The 22,130-nt window shown below is 36.0% G+C and overlaps 1 protein-coding gene and 1 pseudogene across 1 annotated transcript; both read right to left on the bottom strand.

The window, feature by feature from the left end:
* Nucleotides 1–645: 645 nt before the first annotated feature.
* Nucleotides 646–9,431, bottom strand: LOC144450595 (cytochrome P450 20A1-like). The gene is made up of 11 exons (XM_078141239.1): nt 9,345–9,431; nt 8,188–8,255; nt 7,662–7,831; nt 6,312–6,457; nt 5,727–5,894; nt 5,464–5,527; nt 4,914–5,090; nt 3,846–3,969; nt 2,128–2,242; nt 1,442–1,506; nt 646–969 (listed from the first exon to the last, which is right to left on the bottom strand). Exons 1-11 carry the CDS (start codon nt 9,429–9,431, stop codon nt 717–719), a joined length of 1,437 nt encoding a protein of 478 aa, XP_077997365.1. The 3' UTR covers nt 646–716.
* A 3,519-nt stretch (nt 9,432–12,950) lies between these two features.
* Nucleotides 12,951–21,801, bottom strand: LOC144450596 (cytochrome P450 20A1-like; annotated as a pseudogene).
* Between the last annotated feature and the right edge of the window lie 329 nt (nt 21,802–22,130).

Consider the following 22,130-nt stretch of genomic DNA (forward strand, 5'->3'; position numbering starts at 1 on the left):
ATTCATGTTTAAAGTTTCCGACATAACATTCCTCGTATGGAAATGAGTCGTGCTGATCACATCCTTGCACCGAGGGTATATAACCCAATATCAAGGCAATTGTAATATAATTATACCTATACCTGTACCTATATACCTACACTAACATACTACTGAAGTCGTGATCGTGGTCGACCATTCAGTCTATTAATAAAGTAAAGCATTTTCTAAAAACTTTTTGAGAATTTCCCAACTTGTACTTCGAAATAATTATGAAAAGTTACACCGAAATCTCATGAACGATAACTTAATATTAAAAGCAGAGGGGCATCAGTGCCCGGACAGAGCTAAGTTTTTGTCCTCCTTCGGCTTTGCTCGGCAACCTAGGCTTCTCAAGTGCAGTACAAGGTCTTGCCGCAAGATGGATAGCAAAAATCTCTCCATTATAATTGATTACAATACTTCGATATACCTTTCAAAGTAATACTTAATTTAATTTCTAATAATAATGTTTATTAACGCTACAGGCCACAGGCCTACGTGACCAAAAAAAATATAATACATCAAGCAGAAAGAGTGTAATGACATTAGCTGGAATAGAATTCCTCTCTTAAGTACATTGCTTTGTATATAAAAAGGTTTCTTAGTAATATTACAGACTGCACATTCATTAAATTGAAAAACTTTTGACGTGTAGGAAATATCCAGTAATACTGAGGTACTGAGTAATACTTCATTTAATTTCTATTACTAACAGTGAGCCATACTTCATCACTTGGTAGAGTTACAAAACCATACTTGCGTTGTATGTTTTGTCCCTCTACCAAATGAAATTTAAATTTTCTTAGTAAAGCCACCAAGAAAACAGTTGCCTCGGCATACGCTATACGATATCCAGGACAAACTCTTTTCCCAGCAAATCCGAAAGGTGAGAACGCTAAAGGGTGACGTTTGGACACCTCTTCAGACGAAAACCTATCTGGGTCAAATCTACAATCAAAATACAAAAACATTATGTGTTAGCCCTATTCTACAGTATTCCATCCATTAAAGTGCCGTGTCACTCCAGGAAATACAGGTATTTTCATAAATTCTAGGTGCTGGAGAGTCATTTTATGAGTTCACATCACATAATTTTCGTTCAGTTGCCACGAAACACCAATTTTTCTTTCAGTGGAACACCACTTGAATTATGGGTCTTAACAGACATTTAGATTTTATTTCCCAACAAGAAAAATCGGGAAAGTAATGACAATTTTGAACGATTTACTATAGTGTGAATCATTCCTATAATGTATAAATCAGTATTTTACAAAGTAAATGAGTGCATTGAATATCATAGCCATATGAAGTGGTTCAGGATTTATATTTCTAATAGATTAGAGATAATATAGTCAAAATGATGTGTACAAATCGTCTAACGAGCTTCAGGAAATAACTTGGATAAATTCAATATTTTTACCTGTCAGGATTTGGCCATATTTTCTGATCCTGGCTAACTACTCCGATGGCATGGACAACTGCAGTCTGTTTAGTAATGGTAATTTGTTATAAAAGGGTATACAAACAATTCAAACATAGATTGCCATATGCATGCATGTATTCGTGTACGCATGCACGCAACACACAAACACACACACACACACACACACACACGCGCGCGCGCGCACACACACACACACATACATACATACATACATACATACATACATACATGCATACATACCATACATACATACATACATACATACATACATACACACACACACACACACATACATACATACATACATACATACATACAGACAGACAGACAGACAGACAGACAGACAGACAGACAGACAGACAGACAGACAGACATGCGTACGTACGTACGTACGTACATACATACATACATACATACATACATACATACATACATACATACATACATACATACATACATACATACAGACATACATACATACATACATACATACATACATACATACATACATACATACATACATACATACATACAGACATACAGACAGACAGACAGACAGACAGACAGACAGACATGATGATATACATGCAGACAAACAAATACTCACAGTGACATACAGATAAAGAAAATAATCTCCGGAATATCAATATTAAAAGACTTACCCCCTTGGGAATGGTAAATCCTTGTATCTTCATGTCCTTCACGTTGTTAACCCTTGCAGCAAAAGGCGCAATCACTGCACAACGCATTGCTTCATCAAAAACTTGTTTTGCGTATCTGAAAAAGTAAAATTGTAGCCAATAAACATAATATCAAGTACAATGTTTTCACCCCTCCCTGCTTTGGGGTATATCTATTGAATTGAGGGTAGGTATGCTGTATTATGCTAATACTTTTCAGTTTAAACAATTCACAATTGATGCTGCAAAATGTAGAGAATATTTCTGGCTCGTGGGATTCAAGCTGGGGTCATAAGCCACTCCAAACTAATAGTATATTTGATCGCTTTATATAGCATTATTTGACTATTCAAGCTATTACCCATTTGTCACCAGTAGGCTCTAGCCACCGTTAGGCCCCCGACTTATCACCAAGTACCATGGGTACATGACTCCTTTAAGTAGCGTCCGACTGAATTTCAAAAAGTCGACATCAAGTTCTATAACGTATTACAAATTGTAACTGTCGAGGAACAATATATATGTCACTGACTAATAACTTACCCACAACTCTTTGCTTTGGATATGATGTCCTTCGGTTCAGACAAATCTCACTCGTGTTCAGGATTTTGTAAAACCGTTTTTTTTTTACATTCACTGAATTTGAACCCGAAAAAAAAACACTTGACCTGACCTGGGCCTGCAGCGAGGCCGGTGTTTTGTACCGATCGAGTCTTTTTCTGTCTGTCATGAAAACTAATAACACGATTAAAAGAGCATGCCATAAATATCAATTTTTAATACAGACATGGCCGTCATTCAGACAAATGTGCATATGTCACCTTTGTAGCAGATTGTAAAGTAATCGGATAGTGCATGTATGAGAAATGACATAGTGTGGACGGACGGACGGAAAGGAGCCCATTACCCCCTCCCCCCTTTCAGGAGACTAAATTATGTGGGAATTGTGTGGTTCTGTGGATTTTCACAAGTGTCAGTAACTTTATAGAGAGTTGTTAGCCCTGCATGAAATGAGCAGTTTCCAGTAGTTTAGCACATTGGCTATCAGCTTTATTTGATGTTAGCTGCTAGTTATACATCATACCGTCAAACTAACATCTAATTTAATTGTTAAATTTAATTGTTAGAAGTTAATGTGTATACCAGGTCCTAAGCCACAATAGTGTCTAATACCCTTTGTGAACCCCTCGTTCTAAACCTTTCTACCGCTGTTAGCACATTTGCAACTAGCAATACGAGACGACTTCGCGACTGTCTTGTATTGCTGTACTATCTATTACTATCTACTTATCTGGACAAAGCCATTTCCATCACAAATTTCATTTCATACGCTTCACCTTTTGCATTGCATACAATTTTACTGTACAATAATTACAATATGGGGTCAGTTTGCAATTGGTCACGTATGACTAGTTCGTATATTCCTTCACCCCATATAACATATTTTGTGATGTCCCAATATACAGTAACGAGATTTTGTCCTCCCCAGCTATTTTTTGCAATCACTTTTTTATTGTTGGTCTTTGTAATATAATATGCTCATATACACGCGAATTTGAAATACAGTTCAATTATTTTTTTTATAATATTATTTATCAAAGTAATAGATTAAAATCAGTAATTAATCTGGTCTACCTTAATCCAAGGATGGTGTACTGTTCAGTAATTATGTTTACATACTGTGTTGAAAGTGGACTTACACAAGTTTAGGCAGCGTGTCGTGGTTTACTGTGCCATCTTCACCGAGAACATCAGTAATCTCTTTGTACACTTTATCTTGGATTTCAGGATGTTTTGTCAGATAATAAAACGCCCACACCATCACTGCAATGAAAAGATTGTAATCAGAATGACAGAAGATAGCTATGGGAAATGAATTATTATAAAAGAAACATGGTCTTTCAATGTATACTATATACTATCCGTGTATACTGTGTACCTTGATTCATCAAGGATTTTGCATTCTGTTCAGTTCCATTCTAAACCTTTGCAGACCGACTCTTATGCATACCTTGTGTGTAGCCGGCCCCACTTGGCTTATCCTAGTGGTGGCACTGGACAACAAATTGCCCAAAACTGTTATTTGTTACAAGTTTTCTGATTGGCCCATAAGATTACAACACAAAAAAATCGACCAAATTTCTTTATGGGTTTGGAATGGAGCTAAACAGAATAAAAAACGTTCTTTCTATTGTTATTGAACAATTAATTTTACAACAAACATGGTCGAAATTCAGTTCAGAGCACAGTAATGTAGACAACATGATTGTTCAAGTGTATGCTGTCTCATGTTCAGTAAAACTTAGCATGAGATCTAAAAGAATTTACTCACGTGTAAAATCCAAAGAGCCTTTGTAACATAACAGAAAGGGCTTCGCTTACATTGGACTTGGAAGAACAGAGTTAATTTGTAATGATATCAGTAGAAAGGCCACATCTGTCAATATAGGCTTCAGTCTCTATGTCATACCTGAGCCGTTGTAGAATGGTGAATTTTACAACAAATGTATGATGAAGAACGAGTTAATTCATTTACTTTAAAGAAGTGAGTAGCATGCAAGTAACAACTGTGATATTCACATTTGTGGCAGATTTGAAAGAAACATATCCGAGCTATGGCTAGACACGGATACGGAGCCATGGATGGATTCTCATAGCCCTAGGTGTCCTCCGTCTGTCGGGGACAAAGTATTTGCAATTAGTTTTCTTTTTATTAGTATTACGGCTTTTTTCGCTGTTGTAGTAAATACATTATTTATTTTACTTACTGAAACCTGTTGTGTGAAAGCTAGCCACAAAGTACACGATAGCATCACTCAGTAGTCTTTCTTCAGTTGGACAATTCTCTATCAGTACATCAATAAAACTACACTCCTGTGCACCAGGTGGGTTATCATGTCGATGCTGAACTGCTTGACGCATTAAATCATGCCATTCTTTCAGTGCTGTAAAAAGATCATCATCATCATCATCATCATCATCATGTTAATTTTTATATAGCGCTATCCCACTCACAATTATTACCGCTGACTCGGATCTATATCGGCACAACGACCCTGTCCACTTCCTCACCCCTCTGGGGAGTATACAACCCATTACAGCCTTTATAAGCGCATAGGATTAAAGCATTCATATTGCAACCTCTATCCTACTGAGGAATGAGGCAAAGTCGTTATTCAAATCTTGCCCAGGGACTTTAACCACTCAGAAACAAACGAAGTGAGTGAGTGAGTGAGTGAGTGAGTGAGTGAGTGAGTGAGTGAGTGAGTGAGTGAGTGAGTGAGTGAGTGAGTGAGAAATAACAAAATGCAACCTTACCATTAACACATTTCTCTTCCTTAGGTTTGTCTCCTGCCATTTCTTGATTCAATATCGCAAACATCTGTAAAAAAAAAAAAAAGATAAAGTTTGCAATTACCAGGAAATATTGTGCATGTTTGTTATTAAAATATGGTTTCTTCCTAAAAAGTGTTAACAGCTACAAGCAAGCGCCATGTCACTCTGAAAATAGTTTATGCCTTTAACTTTGAGTTTCAAATGTTGATATGTTTACTGACAATGTCATATTAAAGCAAGCTTACATTCTCATAGTGACGTAGAAGAGTCACGGCTTTTTCATCACTATCGAAGAAATCACCAAATGAAACACTACTTGTTGCTCTGATCACATAGATTGAAATGTATTCTGATATCGCAATATGTTGTTCAGGAGGAAATGATGATATATTGTCCACTATGCCATCAGCTGCCTAAATCGTTATAAGAATTGAGAATATAAAATTAGACAACAAAGATATTTATGGTGGAAAGCACTTCTAACATAAATTCTAACTTACAGACTTTGTATTTCTCTATGAATAAAAAAAGGACATTAAAAAGAGATATGGAAATCTTACTACGTGTTGTCATATTCAGGCATCGCTATCGGTTTCGTGAAAAAAAATAACAGCAACAGGCGTTATTGGAGTTTAAATCCACGTTCGAGGCTGTGATTATGAATATGATATGATATGGTGTTCTTCGACAGAGGCTGCTGTCACATGGTATATTACATAACTTTATTACTATTGTTATATCCATCGTGCAGCAAATTTTTCTTTTCTCTTCTATGTACAGCATAATTGTTGTCAGTGTCATTGTTAACGGCAATAGGGAGTACAACGTACCTTTTCGATAATAGGGAAATAGTTCCTGATACCTGAGTGACTGAACGGGGGATCATACGCTCTGCGTCGTTCATAGAGATCTTCCCCATTAGCATATGTAATACTTTGTGAACCAAAGAGAGGTTTCACGAATTCATAAAGTTCGGCTAGAAAGAAAATTAAAATAGATAATTTTTTTCAACAGTTTTTAGGTCGAAATTAAAGCCTTTGAAGTTTACGTGTAAAATGTGATGAATGTCAAACATAGCCAACTCATGCCGAAAAAGTTATTTTTGTTTTCCTGTCGTTTTAGCACGAAACTCTTTTGAAAGTGTAGTTGCCCTCGTTTTGCTGCCCTACCGTCAGATTGTGTCACACATTTTTGTAATCTTATACGAATTATATACAAATTCACTGAGAAGAACTGTGTGTCTCGCAGCAGAGTACAATATACAAGACTTGCAATTTTCCTCACGTTAGGAATTGTGCTGTCAACTATACAGACAAAAAAGTACACCTTTAAGAAAGTTACTGGATATTTCTCCAACATTTAACATACAACAACCTGGGGGTTTGACTCCTGAAATGTCATTTACACCAGATTTATGGCTTTTGGGGATGTTTGATTTAAGTTCTTGTCTTTATTATTCCATTTTGGTCATTTCAAGAATTCTTTATGTCATTTGAATATTTGTATATTTTATCCACTGTTAATATTTTGGCTTTCACTATTTGAGAATGTTCGATGAACTACGAAACTAGTTGCACATTGCCATTGATAAACCACAACTAAAGCGTTTCCCTTTCTTGCAATTGCCACTATCATATATAGCATCCACATCAGTGTAAAATAACACTGATTTAATTATAAGACTGGCGTGCGACCTTTCCATCTATAGTCAATTTGTAAACACTATTGTCAGCTAACAAACAGCAAACTGAATACATTGTAATGAGGGTACCACTACTGTGATTGTATGTTGTTCTAAGTGAGGCATAGACATTTTATGACATTTATGTTTACTCTTTAGTTGTGTTGTGACTAACTTGTATTTTGCACAGGTAACATTGTTTAACGTCGATTACATTAAGACAAGAGACTGATAATTAATGCAGTATTGCTTTCCCACTTGATATGAATGTTGTACATGATTGTGGCAAACAGGGATAATGATTTAGTTGGGTGTCATGAGTTGCAATATTCAAAATGTGTTTTGCTAAATTTCGAGGAAATTATGCATTTCTTCATTAACTATAGATTTGGGTTAGGAATTGATCGTTTTTACCACCATCACTAAGTCCCAGGTTTCAGTGCACCGAATATTACATGCATAGATTCTAGGATGAACAAAAATAATACAAAACACGTACAGGGTCTATCCGATTGCTTGATGTGATATTTAAAGGCTTCTGGTGATCCCAAACTGACAAAGTAGTTCTTTCCATACCAGAATGATGCTACTGGACCATATTTGGAATGCAACTTCGTCAGGAATTCATGGAAACTTCCAGCTTCATCAATATCTGGAAGATTTCCTTTCCTACAGACAAAACCAGGAAAAACATCAGATATATACTAGGTATTTCCACAAATGATATTTAATAATTAAGAGAAGTTATTGAAAGTATTTACTATTGGCATAACGTTTATAGAAGTGATACTTGATTATCACTGGTTTAGTTCATAAGTATATGTAAAACCAAAAAAAAGTAAATGATTCTATGGAACTCAATTTTCACATACCAAGCTGTAAGTACAATTATTCTATATTATACTTTATTTTAATAATATGCTAGTTAAAACGTTTCGGTATTTTCTATGTTGTCTTAAGAGAACCATTTGCATTACTGTTTACACGATGGCCAATTATAATAACTACGGAAATGGAATTCATACTCAGGGTCAGTTTTCACCATTCCTGGAATAACAGCTGTTTTGTCTTCAGGAATGGTACCAGTCGGACTCTGGAAGGAAAATGATTAGTAGATGTAAGATGTAATACTTTCTATACCCTAAAATTTGAAGCTTGCTTGGTTTTTCGCTCTTTGGTCTAACATGGGTACTGTCTTTTGAGAGCTAATGAGTCTAAAATGGGGTCCACATTTCACAATTTTTTATTTTGTTTGATCTAAAATGGGGTCCTGGAAGGAGCTCCTTAATAAATTCTCGACGAGTTTAGGATTTTTCCCTGCTAATTCCCTGGTTGAGATAGCATGCACACCCCCTGAAACGCTTGGTCCTAGATATCGCCCCATAATGCATTCTTACGTTAACTGCACATGGGCAACATTGTATCCATCGTTCAACCACATGCGTTCAACCATATATATGGTTCAACTTTGGTCTAAAACGGGGTATTGGTTTTGGGTCAAAATTGGTCTAAAATGGGGTCTAGGGTTGACAGCACACACCCCTACCAGACCTGGCCAGGAATCTTGTAAGGAAACTGCGTTTGACATGTGTTCAGCGATCTTACTGATTTTCTGCAAGGGCTTGTGGGTAAACATCTGGTGATGACATCGTGACTACTCTAATATCTTTCTATTTGTCAAATTTTCTGAATATAAATGCAATAATGTATCATAGTATCATATCATAGTAAATGTCAAACTGATCGGACCAATAGTGTTTCATGGCAGGGTAGGTAACTATAGGTCTGTTGCTTTACAGCACAACTAAGAGATGGTAAACAATTATACGGCACTAAATGGCCTATTTATCCACATGCTGTAGCTGTGGCAAGACTGTAAAGCCACAAGCACACACCCCGGGGCGCGCGCACACACACACACACACACACACACACACACACAAGTGTGTGTGTGTGCGTATGTATGTATGTATGTATGTATGTATGTATGTATGTATGTATGTATGTATGTATCTATGTATCTATGTATGTATCTATGTATGTATCTATGTATGTATGTTCATAGTTCAGCTAGTCAATCTGCAATTGAATCAAATCATGATATGTGCATGTAGACACGAAAATCCCCAAATAATCATGAGTTTGTGAGACGTAGCAATGTTATGATTATCTCGTATCTCACCTTTACAGAGAAAAACGCTGTCTTCAGATAGTAGAGTACGATGGCAACAACAAGTGCAACAGTCGCGATCACCACAAACATCGCCATCTTTGAAAACAAGGTCAAATGCCATTGTCATTCGATACGAGTGGAAACCCACCAAGTACCACTGAAAGTATTATAGACAGATTTGACACTTTTCTGTGTACCAAAAGACAGAAATAACAAAGGATTCACAGTTATGCAATTCTCAAATTATTGGGTGATAAAATATGTAAATGAAAACATCGTCATATTTGTGAACTTTTGATGGACTCAGTGTACGCTACATCATGTGCACGATTAAAAAATTCTGGATGATATAATGTAGAGAAATAGACTGTCATCTGTGAATAGTTTGCTCAAATATTCAGCACTGCGTATGTCAAGTGTCAGGGTAGGACATGTTGCCTACTTTATCTTATCGAGTCTTCAGTAACATGATATCACAGTTTATTTATTGCCAGGGGGGGGGGGGGGGTTCAAACGAGCTTCCTGTCATACAGTGCTTGCAGATTCATAAGTGCTCCCTCTACGGTAAACATATAGAGGTTCTTCGAACTTTTTAAACGTTAAATACTAGCTATTTATTTTCCAGTGAAATGAAGATGGGGCTAAATAGGGAAATCGTGAAATAAAGAAAGATGGAAATGGAGAGTTAATAAGAGATGAGAGAAATGAGAAATTAAATGAGCCAAGTTTATCTCTTAGTCCTACAATCAGTTGCAATATGCCTCAGTAGCAAACATTCAGATTAATTGTTATCATAAGTATATGGCTGATAGCCTGATAGAAAAATGGATGAAGATGTGTATCTTAATTAAGGTGTAGAATGTACAGTTTTAGCACAACTGAACTAATAAGGTTCAGTCGTGCTATAGGCATGGAAGAGTGTCTGTCTGTCTGTCTGTCTGTCTGTCTGTCTGTCTGTCTGTCTGTCTGGGTGTATGTGTATGTGCAAGTGTGTGTGTAAACAACTTAAAGTCAAAAACCGCTTGACCGATTACCATGGGTGTCTAGTTGGGGAATTGTTCAAATCAAAATGATCTTTCCACGGTGTGTGATTTGGGTAAAAAAAATGTGATTTTTGGTCAAAAAACTAAAACTCAGAAACTACCGGGCATAATGGTCTGAAACTTAGTAGGAACAGTCTTAGAGGTGTGTAGATTAAAATTTGTTCATTTCATGATGATTCTGGGGGTGTTTAGATGATGAAATATTAAGTATGTTATGATCTCATCAGCGATATGCAAATTAGGTGTAAAAATATGAATTACGGTCAAAAATTTATATCTTTCAAAAAGTACTTTGCCAATAAGACTGAAATTTGGTGAGATGTTTCTAGACGTGTTATTCTACTGATTATGTTTAAAACATTTAGACACAATTGGCCCTGACAACCATGACCATGCCCTTAGCAACAACCAAATACCAGTATATTTTGCTAAATTAACAACATCATCTGGTAGGCAAGTGATCAAACATTCAAAAATGTATGCAAATATCCCTAGCAACCATGACCACGCCCATACCAACAGCCAAAAGATGTTGTATTTCACAAAGAGAACAGGGATTATAGACAAATGGGCAAACATTCAAAAAGTGTATGCAAATACGCCTAGCAACAAGACCACGCCCATAGCAACAGCCAAGTTATTGCATATATTGCAAAGATAACAACAGGGATTAATAGACAAGTGAATAAACATTCAAAAAAGTGTATGTAAATTTGCCTAGCAACAAGATCACGTCCATAGCTACAACCAATTGATTATGTGTATTGTAAAGATAACGACAGGGATCAATAGACAACTGAATAAACATTCTAAAAATGAATGCAAATATACCTAGCAACAAGACCATGCCCATAGCAACAGCCATATGATGATGCATATCACAAAGATAACATCAGGGATTCATAGACAAGTGAACGAACATTCAAAAATGTATGCAAACATGTCTGGCAACATGACCACGCCCACAGCAACAGCCAAATGATCGCATATATTGCAAAGATAACAACAGGGCTGGATAGGTAACTGGATAATCATTCAGCAATTGAACACATATACCTAGAATCGATCAGCATGTGGATAAACATTTTTTTTAAATGTACAGTTGTGCCACAACGCTATTGGCGCTATTTTTTGGTTTCTGCTTTGTTGTATCAAATAGAGCAAGTGAACACTAACCTACAAGGGGTTGTACATATTTCTATTAATCACTGCTATCCATGGAAAAAAGGTAAGACAGACATGATTTTTATCACCTCATAGTCTTTTTTATTAAATTTATATCAAAATGTTTACATATACCATTCCTTGATAGGCAGAAAATGATTTGACGGATGTAAAATGATGTGATTCCATAAAATACACTGTGTATAGATATTAGAATACTGTTTTTCAAAGATAGATATCCATTAGACGAATAGGAAAATCAGTTTTGTTTTCTAGTTTATGATGTTATCTCCAAAACCTCTTCTATGAGAGACGCCGTACGCGTGTTGGGGTGTCCCAACCCATCGTCCCAACCCGAAGACACCATATATCACAGGCTATGGTGTCCAAAGTAATGGCAACCCTTGCTGCAAGAAGAACTGGCTATAGGTGACTTTTTACGTTTCCCACGGCGATCACCCGGAACAAGACAAACGACACAAAACGATGGAAATAGAGGGACACCTAGCCGCTTTCACCACATTAGATTTTAATCAGAATGGGTAGACGCCGCACTGAATATTTTCGCAAACTCGTCACATTGTATAGTATAAGGTAATAATAATAACTACCCCTTAAAGACAACGAAATTTAGGACATCATACACTAAAAACCTATGCCCAGATCAAATCGCTATTGATAACGTTCATTAATATCACTTGTGGAGACGTTAAACGTAATGATATTCACATTGAACGTCAGCAAACGTCTTTTTGATATGGCATACACAAATAAAATGGTGACCCACCTTCATTATCAATGTTATCTCGTATGTTCACTAAACTGAGACATCTTTCAAATTAGGTAAATTTTGGAAAAAATACTCATACACAAATGAGACACCAAGTTCATATACGACCCTCTACTAAATTAACGGCATAATCATAACCAAACTGTACAGTACATTGCTTACATTCATACATTACATTTCGCAACAGTATCTCACATGCGACTGTACATAGGCTACCATCATTTTTAAATGACATAGTATCAGAATTTACCTATATAACTGTACCAGATACATAAATGTATACAACAACACTGAAATACTACTGAAGTTATGATCATTTTCGACAATTCAGTTTATTAATACAGTAAAGCATTTTCTGAAACTTTTGGAGAATCTACCAAACCTGTATTTCGAGATAATTGTGAAAAGTTAAACCGAAATCTCATGAAAGTCGACGATTATTTAGATTAAAAGCGAAGGGATGCTAGTGTCCGGAACGAGCTACTCCCGTCCTTCGGCTTTCTTCGGCAACCTTCTGAAGCGCAGTTCGACGTCTTACCTTAAGACAGATGACAATAATCTCTCCACTGTGACTGATTATAATACTTAGATATGACCTCTTATCAAAGTATACTTAATTTAATTTCTTTTACTAACAGTGAGCCATACTTCATCACTTGGCAGAGTTACAAAACCATACTTGCGTTGTATATTTTGTCCCTCTACCAAATGAAATTTAAATTTTCGTAGTACAGCCACCAAGAAAACAGTTGCTTCGGCATACGTTATACGATATCCAGGACAAACTCTTTTCCCAGCAAATCCGAAAGGTGAGAACGCTAAAGGATGACGTTTGGACGCCTCTTTAGACGAAAACCTATCTGGGTCAAATCTGCAATCAAAATATTAAAAAAGATGTTATATGTTAGCCCTATTCTACAGTATTCCATCCATTGAAGGAGAAATAAAGGATATAAATAAACTTGGGGTTCTGGTGAGCCATTTCATGATTTCACATCACATAATTTTCTCTCGATCGGTTGCCAAGAAATACCAATTGAAAAACTCTTTCACATCTATACTTCTTTCAGTGGAACACCATCGCATCTGAAGCAAATAAGTCTAAAATGACTCTACTTCAAATCTAACCATAAAGATTCACACTCTTGTATAGTACAAAGAGAATATCCAGGGTTGATAGATTAGTAAATGGAACACAAAACTTATCAGACAGCTACACACCAAGAGAGTGCCGAGCAGGGGTCTAATAATTTGCATATTATGGATATTTGGCATTTCTAAATATGAATTAATCCTATAATACATAAATCAGTACTTTACAAAGTAAATGAGTGCATTGTATATCATAGCCATGTGAAGTGGTTCAGGAAATATTTACAATAGATTACAGATAATGTAATCAAAATGATCTGTAAAAATTGTCAAAAGAGCTTTAGGAAATAACTTGAAGGTATTTAATATTTTTACCTGTCAGGATTCGGCCATATTTTCGGATCCTGGCTAACCACTCCAAGGGCATGGACAACAGCAGTCTGTTTAGTAATGGTAATGTCTCACAAAAAGGTATACAAAGAATTCAAACATACATTACATAGATTTCCAGATGCATGTACGCACACTCGCACGTACATACGTACGTACGCACATGCATGAACGCACGCACGCACGCACGCACGCACGCATGCATGCATGCATGCAGGCAGGCAGGCAGGCAGGCACACGCACGCACGCACACACACACATATGTACATACATACATACATACATACATACATACATACATACATACATACATACATAGGTACAAGCATACATACATACATACATACATACATACATACATACATACATACATACATACATACATACATACACGAAGAAGATAAACACCCAGGGAATTTTCTTATCAACTTTAAAAGACTTACCCCCTTGGGAATGGTAAATCCCTGTATCTTCATGTCCTTCTCGTAGTTAACCCTTGCAGCAAAAGGCGCAATCGCTGAACATCGCATGGCTTCATCAAAAACCCGTTTCGTGTACCTGAAAATGTCGAATTATAGCGAATAAACATAAAATCAAGTACAATGAATGCTTTAACCCCCCCCCCAGCTTTGTCATCAATGTTATTTATTTAGTCTATTGATTTGTGATTTCCAATACACAGTAATGAGCTTAGCCTCCCTTACTGATTTCCACAACAACAACAAAACATTTGAGAAACTATAGTTGGTCTTTGTCTAATATGCTCATCTGCATGCATGCATGCACATACAGACAGACAGACAGACAGACAGACAGACAGACAGACAGACAGACAGACAGACAGACAGACAGACAGACAGACAAAAAGACAAAAAGACAAAAAGACAAAAAGACAAAAAGACATCTGCATGTGAATTTTAAATTCTGCAAAATTAATATTTTCATTAATAATATTATTTATAAAAATTTTAATCCAAGGATGATGTTCTGTCAACTAATTATGTTTACATATTGTGTTGAAAGCAGACTTACACAAGTTTTAGCAGCGTGTTGTGCTCTACTGTGCCATCTTCACCAAGAACATCAGTAATCTCTTTGTACACTTCATCTTGGATTTCAGGATGTTTTGTCAGATAATAAAATGCCCACACCATCACTGCAATGATAAGATTATAATCAGAATGACAGAAGAAAGATATGGTAAATGAATTATTACAAAAGAAACCTAGTCTTTCAATGTCCACGATTCTAATACTAATCACTATGCGTATTGTGTCGTGGTAAACAGAGAGACAAATGTGCGCCATCTTGATTTATCAAAAATTTTGCATTCTGTTCAGTTCAGTTCTATACCTTTGCACATCGACCCTTTGAAAATATCGTGTGTGTAGCAGACCCCACTTGGCTTATCCTGTTGTATTGGTGACAGTAGGCAAAATCTTGCTCAATATTTTTATTTATTATGTGTACCGCCATTAGATGATGTCTGCATTCACAGACACTGAGCCACGACATTTCTGGGATGTCGCTGTATAAAAACATTTTTCTGCATACACAAAATCTTCTCATTATAGTTATTGAGCAATATGTTGATTTTACATAAAACATGGACGCCATTCAGTCATTCAGTCAAGAGCATAGTAAGATTATTCAAGTGTACGATGTCTCATGTTCGGTGAAACTGCTACACAAGATCTACAAGAAATTAGTCATATGTAAAATCCATTGAGCGTTTGTAATATGAAAGAAATGGCTTGGCTTACATTGTACTTGTAAGATCAGTGTAATGATATCAGCAAGACTGTCATACCTATCCACGTTGACTCCAGTGTCTGTCAGTATCTGAGCCATTGTAGAATAGTGGATTTTTGCAACACAAATGTATGACCAATCAGTTAAATTATTAAAGTTGAAAGAGGTACGTAACATGTAAGTAACGACTATGATATTCATATTTGTGCCAGATTTGGCTAGACACGGACACAGAGCCATGGATTGCCGCACAAACGGACAGAACATCGGAAGCCCATGCTCTGACCTTTGGGGATAAAGCATTTTCAAAGCAGTTCTTTAATAGAATTTTGGTAGTTAATGATATGATTTCGCTCTTGTAGTAAAGGCAGTATTTATTTGACTTACTGAAACCTGTTGTGTGAAAGCTAGCCATAAAGTATGAGACAGCATCACTCAGTAGTCTTTCTTCAGTTGGACAATTCTCTATTAGTACATCAATAAAACTACACTCCTGCTCACCAGGTGGGTTATCATATCGATGCTGAACTGCTTGACGCATTAAATCATGCCATTTATTCAGGGCTGTGAAAGAAATCATCATCATCATCATCATCATCATCATCATCATCATCATCATCATCATCATCATCAACAACAACAACAACAACAACAACAACAACAACAACAATTGGGTGGGTGGCTAGGTGGGTGGGTGGGTGGATGGGCGAGTGAGTGAGTGAGTGAGTGAGTGAGTGAGTGAGTGAGTGAGTGAGTGAGTGAGTGAGAAATAACAAAATGAAGCCTTACCATGAACGAATTTCTCTTTCTTTGGTTTATCTCCTGCTATTTGTTGATTCAATAATGCAAACGTCTGTGAAAATATAGAGTAATTTCCATGAAATATTCGTTAAAATATGATTTCTTCATAAAGCTTTAACAGCTACAAGCAAGCGCCATATCACTCTGAAAATAGTTTATACCTTTCACTTCTAGTTTCAAATGTTGATATATTTCTTGACAATGTCATATTAAAGTAAGCTTACAGTTTCGTAGTGACGTAGGAGAGACACGGCTTTTTCGTCATTATCAAAGAAATCACCAAATGCAGCGCTACTTGTTGATCGGATCACATACACTGAAATGTATTCTGATATCGCAATATGTTCTTCAGGAGGAAGTGATAATATCTTCTTCACCATGGCAGCAGCTATCTATATTGTTATAAGAATTGAGAATACTACCACATGTAAACTGAATGCCTCACATGAGGGCCAAACCATAGATTTTTGTTCCTAGTTCACACATTTTTGGAACGGAAATTCTGCGCTATAGCTATCATACATGATGTACCCCGTAATTGGAATATTAGTTTTATGAAACTCTGTGAAATTTGAAGCTTGCATACTTAAGATATTGCCTAATCATAGAAAAATCGTTAATTATGCAAATGAACCATTATAATTATACACTACATGAACAAGGTTTAATGGACACGTACACTTCTTAACTATCAATGTATGTATTAAATTATCTGAAATTAAGGCCGAATTATCACATATGAATATTTATGCAAATTACACACACTGCTATTCAAAAGTACATAATCAAATACGTGTGCTTTATTATGGCTGACGCATGTACCAAATTATATGGAATTTGAATTTTGCATACTTATGATATACCCTAATTACCGAAAATCAAAATTTCCGAATTACCGAAAATCAAATTTCTCATTAAAACTAAAAGCTACATCAATTACATATGCGCTTTGCTATGTTTAATTTATGACATACAAAAATATAAGAAAGTTTAAGCTTGCATTATAAGATATAATCTAATTATCAAAGGTCAATGGATAGACCAAATTAGATTATATTATTCCATATAATTTGGCACATACATCAACCATGACAAATTATATCCTATAATAAAGCCTTTTTGTACAGTTCTTAGTTTTAATAAGTAATTTGCATAATTCATGACTTTCGATTATTATATCTTAAGAATTCAAACTTTAAATTTCATTCAAATTGGTAGATACACCAATCATAACAAATGTATGAAACACGTGTTTGATGTAGTTTTTGTGCAGTTTTTCATTGTGGTGTGTACTTTGCATAAATAATCATGTTTGATAATTAGGCAATATGTTTAGAATTCAAGCTTTAAATTTCAGATAATTCATTGCATGCATTGACGGTAAAGAAGTGAATGTTATGATGATTCCTTTAAAGCTTGTTGATGTAGCTTATAATTTAATGTTAATTTGCATAAATAATGATTTTCCGATAACTAGGCTATATGCTAGTTATGTAAGCTTCAAATTCCATAAGGTTTCATATAATTTCATTTTCCAATAAGGGGTACATCATGTAAATATGTGTGTAGGACCAAAAAGCTATGGTTTTGCCCTTACATTCAGTTTAAATCTGGTTAAACTAAATTTGCATATCAATAAGGGAATCCCCATGTCGTGAGCAATTCTTACTCTACACACCCCTAATAACTTTCCCACCTGATTTCATGCAAATCTGTCGAGTAACTGTGGTGTTTAAGTGTTTTGACTAAAGATCATGTTTTTGTACCCAAAACACATCTCCAATGCTATCGTTTTCATTTGATTAAGTCTCCATAGTGTCCCCACCAAATATCAGCGCAATCGGTCTAACGGTTTTTGATTTTACGTCGGTCACACACACACACACACACACACACACACACACACACACACACACACAAACACATGCATTTCACCAGGCCTATAACACTACTGAACCTCAGTTCAGGTGTGCTAAAAATTGACTAAAATGAGGAAATTGAAATCTCACTATATGTACGCATAGCTATCAGTTTATGTAGAGGAAACAGGATATGGGATAAGATTATAATCAAGATGAACATTTATGACAAAACAAAGGAGATTAAAAGTATCGTACTGAACCCCATGCGCACATACTCTCTCTCGAACAATGGCCTACTACTTTTGTTTTACCATGTTTTGTTTTTGATAAAGATTGTTGTAAGAGTGATATGGGGTACGACTTACCTTTACGAAGTTAGGGTAATGGTTCCTAATACCTTTGTGACTGAATGAGGGATCATACACTCTTCGTCGTTCAATTATATCCTCTCCATTAGCATATTGAATACTTTGTGGACCAATGAGAGGTTTCACGAATTCAAAGAGTTCGGCTAGAAAGAAAATCAAAAGAGTTCGAGAAATAAATAATAGTTAAGAATTAAAGTCATGAAAACAGTGTGTGAAACAACATATACCAAGGCCTTGTCTGTAATTCAATAAATTGCAAAAATAAAATGTGTAAAATGTTGGTTATTGTACGTGGACCTCTATACTTTGGTAGTTAATGAACAATCTGCATGTACTTGTACTTGTACAAGGGTATCTACACAGGTAATGACTTTTTCACTGCTCTGTCTATGGTGAACGTAATAGCTTGCTTGTTGATGTGAAAGTTATTTATCGATGGCAAAGTCCAATATAAATATCAATGTGGCATCCATATGATCACTAGTCTTTATTTATGTTAGAAGCTGACTGTAATACCAAGATCCCTAAATCCCAGGTTTCTGTGAACATAACCTTACATGTTCTAGGACGGACATTATTAAGAATAACACAAAACACATACGGGGTCTATCCGATTGTTTGATGTGATCTTTAAAAGGCTTCTGGTGATCCCAAACTGACAGAGTAGTCCTTTCCATACCAGAATGATGCTACTGGACCATATTTGGAATGCAACCTCATCAAGAATTCATGGAAACTTCCAGCTTCATCTACATCTGGAAGATTTCCTTTTCTGCAGACAAAAAAATAGCGCCAATGGCGATTTAGCACAGCTGCATAATTTATGTGGGGTTTTCAATGTTTACACGAAATTGCTATTGTTGGTATGGGCAATAACTTCATTGCTGGATAAATTATGTCAAGCTTTTTGGAAGTTTATTCATTTGCCTAACCATCTATGTTTTGCTATTTGCAATTCACTATTGCTATCGGTATGGTCTTGTTGCTAGGCACTTGTGCATTCTCTTTTTGGATGTTTATTCACTTACCTATCAATCGCTATTTTTATCCTTGCAGTATTCGCCATCATTTGACTGTTGCTATGGGCGTGTTGTTGTTCTTAGGCATATTTGCATACATGGATTGAATGGTTAATCGCCTGTCTATTAATCTGTGTCATTATCTCTGTAATATACATCATCATTTTACTGTTGCTAAGGGCGTGCTCATGGTTGCAAGGGCAAGTTGGGTCAAAATGTGTTGAACAGTACCTACAGAATAACACCTCCAGAAACATTCCCAACAAATTTCAGCCATATTCACCGTGTAGTTTTCGAAATACAAGTTTGTGACCAAAATTGAGATTTTTAGACCCAATTTGCATAGTGCAAATGGGATCATCATGTTGTGAATACACCTTCATCTACACCGCCCCAGAAGCATCCCCATTGAATTTCAGCCCAATTTTGCGCAGTAGTTTTGGAATGATAGATTTTTGACCAACAAAGACACATTTTTTAGAACTAATTTGCATATCACTGATTGGATCACCATGTCATGACCGATTCCTTAATCTAAGGCACCCCTGAGGACGTTCCCACCAAATTTCAGCCCAATCAGCTCAGTATAGATTTTTGACCAAAGGGACATGTTTTTAAATCTAATTTGCATATCACTGAGGGGATCATAATGTCATGAACAATATTTAATCTAAACACTCCTAAGAACGTTACCACCAAATTTCGGACCAATCTGCCCAGTAGTTTTGGGGTTTAGGTTTTTTGCCCAAAAATCACATTGTTTTACCCAAATCACACACCTGTGATGCAATCATTTTGCTTTGGACAATTTCCCAACTAGACAACATAAGTAATGTCCCCACGCACACATGCAGACAGACAGACAGACAGACAGACAGACAGACAGACAGACAGACAGACAGACAGACACAGACAGACAGACACAGACAGACAGACAGACAGACAGACAGACAGACAGACAGACAGTCAGACAGACAGACAGACACTCTACCAAACCTACAGCATTATGGAACTTTATTAGTTCAGTTGTGCTAACCAGGAAATCATCGGAGATGTACTAGGAATTTCAACAATTAAAAGTAATACAAGTGATTGGAAGAACTGTGTTTAGTATTCAAATATTATGGAAGTGTTACTTGATTATAACTGGTTTAGTCCTGGGCTTAGGTAAAACAAAAAAAATTTCTGCAGAGCTGAATTTCCACATGCCAAGCTTTTAGGACAATCATTGTATTTTATATTATATTATATTATATTATATTATACTTTACTTTACTTTACTTTACTTAACTTTAACTATATGTTATATTACTTAAAAAGTTTCAGCATTTTCATGTCAAAAGAATTCGCATTAAGAGAATCATTTGCATTATTATTTACTCGATATCCAATTATACAAACTACGGAAATGGCATTCATACTCAGGGTCAGTTTTCATCATTCCAGGAATTACAGCTGTTCGGTTTTCGGGAATGGTACCAGTCGGACTCTGGAAGGAAAAAGACTGATAGTCTTGAAATACATACATACATACATACATACATACATACATACATACATACATACATACATACATACATACATACATACGTACGTACGTACGTACATGTGTACCTACATACATACATACATACATACATAGTACATACATACATACATACATACATACATACATACATGTATACCTACATACATGCATACATACATGCATGCATACATACATACATACATACATACATACATACATACATACATACATACATACACACATACACACACACACACATACACACATACACACATACACACATACATACATACATACATACATACATACATACATACATACATACATACATGCATGCATGTATGTGTGTATGATACATTCATAAAATCTTTGCCAAGAGAAATCAACTCAAAAATTCTAGACCACCTCCTTCCCTCCTATCAATCTAAAAGTAAAGGGGTTCATAGTTCAGCTGGTCATTCTGCAATTGTATCAAATCAAATCAGGATATGTGCATGTAGACAAGAAATTCATAAAATAATCATTAAGTTTGTGAGACGTATATAATGTTATGATTATCTCATATCTCACCTTTACAGAGAAGAACGCTGTCTTCAGATAGTAGAGTACAATGGCAACAAGAAGTGCAACAGTCACGATCACCACAGACACCGCCATCTTTGAAACTGAGGTCATATGTATTATATTATAGACAAATATGACAAGAACAGAATTTGTTCTGTGTACAAGGGTCAAGTACAGAACGTCCAACTGTGCAATTCTTTATTTATTGGGCGGTACATGCAAATGACAACTTCGTCATGCCATTTAACTTTTGATAAGTGTACATCACATGCGCCATTAACAATGTTTGTGGGCGATATAAAGTAGAGAAATGGACTGTCACCTGTGAATAGTTTGCTCAAATATTCAACCCGACTTCTACACTGTCAAGCGTCAAGGTGGGACATGTTGCCTACTTTATCTTATCAAGCCATCGGTGACAT

This window comes from Glandiceps talaboti, chromosome 20, assembly GCF_964340395.1.
Source record: "Glandiceps talaboti chromosome 20, keGlaTala1.1, whole genome shotgun sequence".
Lineage (NCBI taxonomy): Eukaryota > Metazoa > Hemichordata > Enteropneusta > Spengelidae > Glandiceps > Glandiceps talaboti.